The sequence below is a fragment of the Contarinia nasturtii genome, unplaced genomic scaffold (genome assembly GCF_009176525.2).
Source record: "Contarinia nasturtii isolate CC-2019 unplaced genomic scaffold, AAFC_CNas_1.1 Cnas_scaffold_1482, whole genome shotgun sequence".
Lineage (NCBI taxonomy): Eukaryota > Metazoa > Arthropoda > Insecta > Diptera > Cecidomyiidae > Contarinia > Contarinia nasturtii.
The window spans coordinates 940-9,880 of NW_022198818.1; the positions used below are offsets into that span (position 1 = coordinate 940).

The 8,941-nt window shown below is 32.3% G+C and overlaps 1 protein-coding gene across 1 annotated transcript; it reads right to left on the reverse strand.

The window, feature by feature from the left end:
- Positions 1 to 577: 577 nt before the first annotated feature.
- LOC116346240 (39 kDa FK506-binding nuclear protein-like) lies at positions 578 to 2,216 on the reverse strand (the record flags this gene model as incomplete). The annotated part of the gene is made up of 5 exons (XM_031776174.1): positions 2,189 to 2,216; positions 1,781 to 2,118; positions 1,342 to 1,620; positions 1,076 to 1,144; positions 578 to 1,006 (listed from the first exon to the last, which is right to left on the reverse strand). Coding segments are annotated over exons 1-5 (1,143 nt in total), but the record flags the coding sequence as incomplete, so codon positions are not given.
- Positions 2,217 to 8,941: the final 6,725 nt, after the last annotated feature.

An 8,941-nucleotide genomic window follows, 5' to 3' on the forward strand; every position in this document is an offset into this window, starting at 1 on the left:
GAATTTACTTCATAAATGGGTATGGTGTATACTTTGGGGCGAGTTACATTTCGGGTAAACGCAAAATGAGATCCCGATACAAAACAAGTTTTGGCCTAATTTCGTGAAGGAATGAACGATCGAATCACATTATAACGTAAATGTTATAAGAGTTCTTGCAAGAATATATTATGTATATATGTCACAAAATTCTACCTCAAAGCATGGGGAAAGAAGCCTTCACACAGGCGCACACATGAATTTAAATGAATCGTTAGAACATAAGGAAGACTGTATGCCTGCAAAATCAGATTTGATGATATTTCTTCAGCAGTTGAATATAAATTGGAATGCCAACAATATATATAATATATATCGTTCAAGCTGAAGATATGTCCATATAAGAAAAACAATTCGTTTAAAGTTTGGTAATTAATTACCTTAATTATAATTATAAATGTATTTTTATTGAGATATCAGTTTGTATCGCTTATCGATTTGTTTTCTCACAAAATTTGAACATTGTTTCGGTTGCTGTATAGCATTAGTAGGTAATAAGTGTATTATCGACTTATTTTAAGATGTTACGAAGAATTACATCGAAAATTAGAGTTGCATCAGGCGGCACATTGGGTGGAAGTCCCTCTACACCATATCCGAAACTTGGCGGGCATCGGATTACACGCTCTGATCCAATGGCCATGCCCAATACTGCCAAACTTAAGCCACGGGGAACGCTTGTACTTCCTATTTTGAACTTCAAACTTTCATTCTTGAAAACTTGGACTTGTGTACTTTCCAATCTTCCAACCAAACTGATGACAACTGTTGAGGTTTTCTGAACTTTTGCTCCAGTTCCAATGAAAGTATCATCATACGTTAGCTTTTCGCGTAATGCCTGCGAGCGCATGGTAATCTGTTGAACCATTGATTCTTCGACGATATTTGTGTCACTTTCAAGGTCTGAGAGTACCCGATTGTTGTCAGTCGTGTTTGACACTAGTGCGTTTGTTTTCGACATCAATGTCTAGAATTGGAATTAGAATAAGTATATCATAAAATATTATAATTTATTTAAAATAACATTTTTACTTACACCTGGTTTGTTTCCAAAACCAGATTTTGTGGCTGATGCATTCTTTGGCGTTACATTCAGGTTGCGCTGCTAATAATTTCGAAAGGTAAAAATAAATGAATAACAAAGCATGCGTATATACAAAAATGCAAGTGGAAATGCACAATAAAGGCGTTGTCTACTCGAATGTTATAAAATATTGTTTACTCTGAATATACTCAGCGTATTGTACAAACGACGTCTTTGAACAAAATAATCGTAAAACCTATAAAAGTATTTTTACTTACTCGTTTTGCTTTAGCCGGTGTGATATTTACTGGCATCGAGCACACGTCCTCTTGAACCGATTGTTCATTTGTGACACCTGCATCAGACGGAATGGAATATTCGCCGCAGAAAAAATCATCCAAATAATCATTCATGATGCTGTTGTCACTCGTACCAATTGGGTCGTTAATGCCTCCAATTGAACTGTTCGGCATTAGTTTATTCTGCTTATGTCTGTTTGAAAATCGAGTTGCTTTGGGTGTCGTTGGTGTCGTTTCTATGACGCCTGCATTGAAGACCTGCAAATATTTTTAATATAAACAATAAATGGCTTTGTCAATTTGAATGTTATAAACATATTGTTTACTCTGAAAAATGTATATTCATGGTATATACAAAGACGTATTTGATTAGAACAATTGTAAATCCTAAAGAAATATCTTTATAAAGTATACTTACGGGACTTGGCGGTAAAGGTTTTCGTTTTTTTGGTGGACTTTCTCCACTTTCTGAACAAGTCACTTCTAAATAATAGCCAGCAAGAAATATAGTGCATGTTCCATCCACAAAAAATGTCACCTCATCGTTTGAACCAAAAGCCAAATCAAGTCGAACTTGAGAATTTGACAAACTCAAGTTTGCCAGTGGAATGTTTTTGTCTTCAAATCTTGCCCACAATGTGAAATCTGTGGCTTCACATGTTTCCAATTGAGGCTCGAGTTGTAATACGGCTTGAGACACATGAAAACCTTTTCTTTCCTTTACCGTAAAGGGTCGTTGGTATGCAACACAGGCAACTTCAAAAAATAATGAATACATTTGAAATTAATAAAATAAACACAAGAATATACATTTTATTCAGCTTACACCAAAACATCTTCTGATTTTCGTCCATTTTCTAAATGATCACTGACAAACCAATGAAATGTAATTTTTTTCGGGAGCTCAGCACAATTTTATGCAAGCCAGTACAAACACTTGATTCAAATAAAAAAGATATATCAAATTAATATCGCTGTCATTTCAACACATTTCGACACAATATGGCGTAGAGTCGCTGTAGTCGCTGTAGTTTCACTCAGTTGAAATGACTGCTGACATTTTATTTGACACTTCACTCCAATTGGATCACACAACTTTGTGTTCAAACATATTTATTAAAATAAATTATTACAAAACTTTTCATTCTGAAATATTGAAGATCTTTATGAAGACTGGCATTATAATGGCAAAAGTACTGAAGGTATATATCTTACAACATATATGTTGTGAAATATGAAAATATTTTAATTCCCAAATTATTATTATTGATAGGTTTACTCGACCTTATGTCGTATCAACATTTGCTCGCATCAACGAGAAGTACGAAATTACGATTCTGAGCAAACTAAGAAGCATAATTTGAAATATAGATATAAATTTCGCACTGGATTCGTGATTCATAACTGGCTGAGCCGCAAAAAACCTCTTCAATCCCGTGTTGAACATCGTCCTGTATCTCCTGTCTTGCAGCAGCCACAAGAGAAGCTATCAAGACGATATGAATGCTACATTTGTGGTTTTGCATTCCGAACACAAAATGTTGGTAACGTACGTCGACATTTGAAACTACATACAGATGGTCGTCGTCTAAAATGCTGTTCATGTTTAGTGTCATACTCCACTAAAGACAATTTCAAAGCTCACCTCAAAAAATTTCATGAGAACGAGGTCAACATAAAATGGGTTTATACGTACGATGATTACGTCAAAGTACGTCCGAATTATCGTTGATGACATGCCATTTTATATATACATATATAATAAATGTTCTTCAAGGAATTCTTTTGTTTTTCATTTAAAAAAAATTGTAAATAATATATTATAATAACATATATCTTTTTTGTTATAACATCATCGACTAAATGCATTATTTATCATTATTTATTTCCCACATTTATTTGAATTGGATGTGTAATTTCATGAAGGAATGATTGAATGTGTGAACCATGATCATATTATAACAATGTATACATTCAAATTGATCTTGCAAGAATTGACTATAGTCACAAAGTCAGATTTAAATCTGGCCAAAGTTAACGCCCTCTATGGGCTAAATTATTGGCTCTCTACCTCTTGACAATAATTGACAACATCAATAAAACTGACATGTACATGAGAATATAAATAATTCGATTCTTCCGATCAAGGAAAGGTAACTATTTATTTATTGTGTGTGATATATAATACAATATATTGTGTGTGATATGGCACGCATAAGGAATTTTTCATCAAAAGCTACACAAACGCGTGCACGAGTTCAAAAGTACCGCCGTTTGAAGAAATTGTATAAAATTTATGAAAATGAAAGCGTGAGACAAGAGTATTCTGAATCGACCGAGCACATTTACGAACCGAGTGAAAATTCTCACAATCAAAACACATTTTGCCTGAAAGAAAAGTTGCGATTATGGGCTATAAAACCCCGAATTACAAAGAGAGCCATCAACGATCTACTTACAATATTGATAATTGCCGGTTGTAATTTTCTCCCAAAGGACAGTAGAACATTAATGAGTACTCCAAGAGTAGTAGAAATAAATACGTTGAGCTCGGGCAAACTGTGGTATTATGGTGTTCAAAAATGCTTGAGAGATGCGTTGAAAAAAGTTGATCGCGATCTCATGATTAGATTGGATTTTAATTTCGATGGAATGCAAATATTTAATTCAGCAAGTTTATGTTTTTGGCCCATTCTGACGTCAATTCAAGGTATACATATTTTAATGTGTTATTCATGATTTAATATATCCATACATAGATCTGAGACTATAAAAAAATTTCATTCCTAACAGAATTTCCAAAAAAAAGGCCTATGGTTGTGGGAATATGGTGCGGCTACAGTAAACCACCATTGACGGAGTATCTTACACAATTAGTATTTGAACTGAAAGAAATTTTTCTGCATGGATTTCTTATTGATGGACATCACATTTCAGTTAAATTTGGGCGATGTGTGTCTGATAGCCCTGCCAGATCTCTTATTAAGGGTACTTGTGAACAAAAGCACTTAATTTTCTCGTAGAAATGACATATTCACAGAAATCAAATATAATTAATTATATTATAATTCCATCCAGGTGTTGTCAATTTTAATCATGCGTTTGGATGTCAGAGATGTATTACGCCGGGAGAATATAATATTGCAAAACATCGAATGAGTTTTCCAATAATTGATGGTGCAAGAAGAACCAATGAAATGTTCAGAGCAAGAACTCAAAAACAACATCACAGAAATGAAAAATCTATTATGGAAGAATTAGACATCGATATGGTGTTCGATTTTCCCACTTCTGACCCGCTGCATTTAATCGATTTAGGTGTTATGAAGAAATGTATCAAAAGATGGATATGTGGTGAAAAGGGATATTCTCGCAAGTGGAATAAAACAAAGATAAAAGTTGTTTCAGATTTGTTAATCCAAATAAACGCACAAATGCCATCTGATATACACAGATCTCTTCGAACATTGGACAAATTGTCCTTTTGGAAGGGCACTGAATTTCGATCGTTCTTGCTTTATGTAGGCGTAGTCGCTCTTAAAGACGCCTTGCCTCTTGATGAGTATGAACATTATTTAACATTATGTTGTGCAGTGACAATTTGTTCATGCAAGAAATATAAGAAATTTATACCATTAGCCAAAATAATGTTTGATACATACATCAATAGCTACATAGCTATATATGGAAGAGACACGATTACAAGCAATGTCCATAACCTGACACATATCACAGAAGATATGTTAGAACAGGGAATTGGAAATTTAATGGAAATTTCTACGTATAAGTATGAAAATTGTTTGAGAATGATGGGATTGCAATTGAGAAATTGTAACCTACCCTTAGAACAAATTTCTAGAAGAATACTTGAAGCCTTGAAGATTGAACAAAATAATATTGACGATATCGACGAACACACATTTGTACCTAAAGTCAAATACGCGCAAGTTGATTGTACAACACATAAAGCATACCAAAGAATTGAGGTTAAACCTGGAATATTTTTATCGAATAGAAAGTTTGGTGACCAATGGTTTTTATCTCGCTCAGGAGATGTAATAAAAATGAAATATGCAATTGAACAAGACAATATCTTCCTAATTTGTGGAGTTAGAATTAAAAGAAAAGAGCCCTTCTTTACATCTCCTTTATTATCAACAAAACTATATATCTATCTGTCTGATGGTCAATTTTGTGATGGTGTTTGCTATGAAAAAATAGAGAATATTTTGACAAAATTAATGTGTATAAATTATAAAGAAAAATTCGTTTATATACCTATTCTCCATACAATGGAAGAATTCAATTAACAAACTATAGTTTAATGAACTTTATTTTCCATTTTTAATTTTTTTTTATTTTTTAACTTGGAAGAAAATTTAAATGTATGACTGAAATATTTAAACGACGATATAAAAACATTTTACGAATAAAATATGCTTCAATAAATAATTTTTTTTTTGATTTGGCAGAGTATAAACAAGACAATTTACTTTAAATCCAACATGTCATTAGATTGATAAAATAATATGTCATTTAGAAAACTACTAGCTTGGATGTATTTTTTTTTAGTTTGCTGTTCCGGCAGTATTTGCTGTGGATTATCAAATCTATCGTCTATTTGTATGTTTTGCATTTGTGCCAACATTACCATTTTTTGGCCTCGTTTTTCGATTCGAGGATCCTTTGATTCGTAGACTCTGTAGAAAAATATTTTAGGATATTATATTTTAATTTTTTTACATATGTATGAAAGATGAATCAAATTTTCTGCCATAATTTCAAGCAATACCTGGTGGAAGAATCAAATACTCGTTGTCTGGTTGTATGTGTGCTACTATCACCACTGTAGTCATTTTTTCGATGCAATCTATTGTTTCTATTTGTTTTAATGCCGAAATCATTAATTAAACTGTCCATTTCATTATTGCTATGAAATATAAAGTTGTATTGAATCATTAACAGTTTAAACATTTATGTTCTTGTATGATTAAAAAGTCACCTGTTGAAAATACGATTGAAATTGTTGTCCTTTTGTGATATACCAGTATTTAAATTTCTGCCTGTGAAACGTAATTCTGTTAGGACCCTAGGACAGATATAAAGATAAATGAAATAAAGTGATGTCATTAAATGAAAATAAATAAAAATCACCTATGTTCCTTTGGGTTTTCTATCAATGCATCATCATTGATGGTATTATCACATATATCTTTCACGAGATCGATTGGATTTTCAATCTTATTCGTTGACTCCTTTCTATATTTGTCGAAAGATATTCGAAATAAAAATGGTTTAATAATAACGGTTAAAAAGTTATAATAATTTTAAACTCACGTGTAAGCATATTTGAATATTTTGCTGATCATTTGTTTTTCCAATATTTTTTCATCATATCTTGGATCTTTCGATTTTGCAAGATCAAAGAGAAGTTTTGTGACATTTGATAACGATTTGAAGGAATTTTTCTTCCCGAATTGTTTTCTCGTTTTCCCCGTCCAAGTAAATCTTGAAAGCAAATCTGGTTTTACAATTGCATTTATAAACTTCTTCAAAATTTTATCCGAACTGCTACTTTGAAATGTGAGGTTAGGATCTGGCATTTTTACCAGTGCACCAAACTATATAAAAGATTCAATTGTTTTTAAGATGGCTTCATGAAATAAAATAGAATACGAAAGACAATTTTCTATAGTTAACTTACAACTCCCGATTTCAAATCTGCGTCCACCAAGTTCTCATTGAATTTTTGAAGGTTATGTACATCGGCAAACGGTAAACCAATGCGTTTTAGAAAAAGTTGATTTTGGTCATTTATTTCAGAGGTTTCTTTTGATTTTTCCTCATTAAAACGGTACTCAATTAATTTTCTTTCGATTTTTGCGACTCTTGTCAAAATTTCGTTTGATAATGAAATTAATTGTTGTATGGATTTTGTATAATCTGAGGTTGATTTCTCATTTGTAACATGCATGGAACGACCGATTCCTTCAATCGTTTTTTCGGACGCTTTTGTAACATCACGATCTGCAGTCTTGGAAGAATGTTCACCATTATCTTTCCCATTTTCACTATTATTTAATTCTTCAAAAATATGGTCGAAATTCGAATGGATTGGACCGCGTGATGTGGTATCTGTGAGTATACTAATTTGTCTTTTTATTGTGTTTACTGGTTCATAATTTTTGTCCTCAATTGAATCATCCTGCCCGAAATCATCGTACTCCTCACATGATTGAACATCGTCACCGAACTCTCCATATCTTATTGGTACCGTTCGCGCTCGTTTTGCGTTTTTATCTCTGATAACAAGAGATATCTCTTCATTCGAAGATGATATATCTTCTAACATAACGTTGAATTCTCCTTTTCTTTTCGACATATTGTTATTGATGATGATATGAAATGATGACAAAAAAAACTGTTTAAAAAAAATATTTGTCACATAAATTCTAATCGAACAGATTTATTGCACGCTCAAACACTATCTGTCAACACATTTCTGAAATTCTGTCAATTGTTCTGCAAGCATATAAAACTTGTTATCAAATGAAATGATAGATAAATCATTTGCCTATAGAGGGCATTAACCTCATAAAGATGTCAAAAGAAATGAAAACCATTTATGTCAAACAATTTTGTGACAGTGACTTGCAAGAACTGATATGTGCTATTTCCTTAAAAATTAATTCTTTTAATATTTAAAAAAAAAACAATTGTTTAAACATGGCAAAACACAATAAAAAAATCATACAAAAAAATACATTTGGAGTGAAACGTATTCAGAAGACATTTCACTTAAATATAACAGCAAAAGGCAAATGTCTGCTTGTAAGAAAAGTGAATGAAGTGAACGATTCAAAAATGGTTCATTTAAGAAATGGTTTACACAATATCGTTTTATCTATAAAAGATGACGAATTGAAAATCATTTCAAAGAATGAGGCACAAGTGGCATCAAAATCAAGTATAGTAAGTAAAACTTAACAATAGTCGTAAGTAAAATGAAACTACTATATGGAGACATCGTAGTTTGAATTTACTCCCGGCAAAATGTATCAAAAAAAATACGCATTTTAATAGATGATATTCGTGTCTTGTAGAACTCGAGAGTACTTGGTAGCACAGCCCAAAAAGACTTCAATCAAGATCAAATCTTGATTAAGAGCAAAGTAAGTATACACTTAAAAAATGAACTAATCAATTTTATCAAAATAAAAATACGCAAATTAATGAATGCTATTCGTGTCTTGTAGGAGTCGAGAGAACTTCGTAGCACAGCGAAAAAAGAGTCCAATCAAGATCAAATCATGATTGAGGGCAAAGTAAGTATACATAAGAACTGATCAATTTTATCAAAATACGCATTTTAATGGATGCTATTCATTTCATGCAGGCATCGAGAAAGAAAACTGAATCAAAAAAGGTCATTCAATGTGTTAGACGTACAATCGTGAGGAAAAAGCTGAAACCGCAGTCATATACCATTCGTAAGAATGATATTGTTATGGCCAAAATGAGATCATATTGTGCATGGCCTGCACGTGTGACTTGTACTAAGGAAAAACGCACAGAAGTT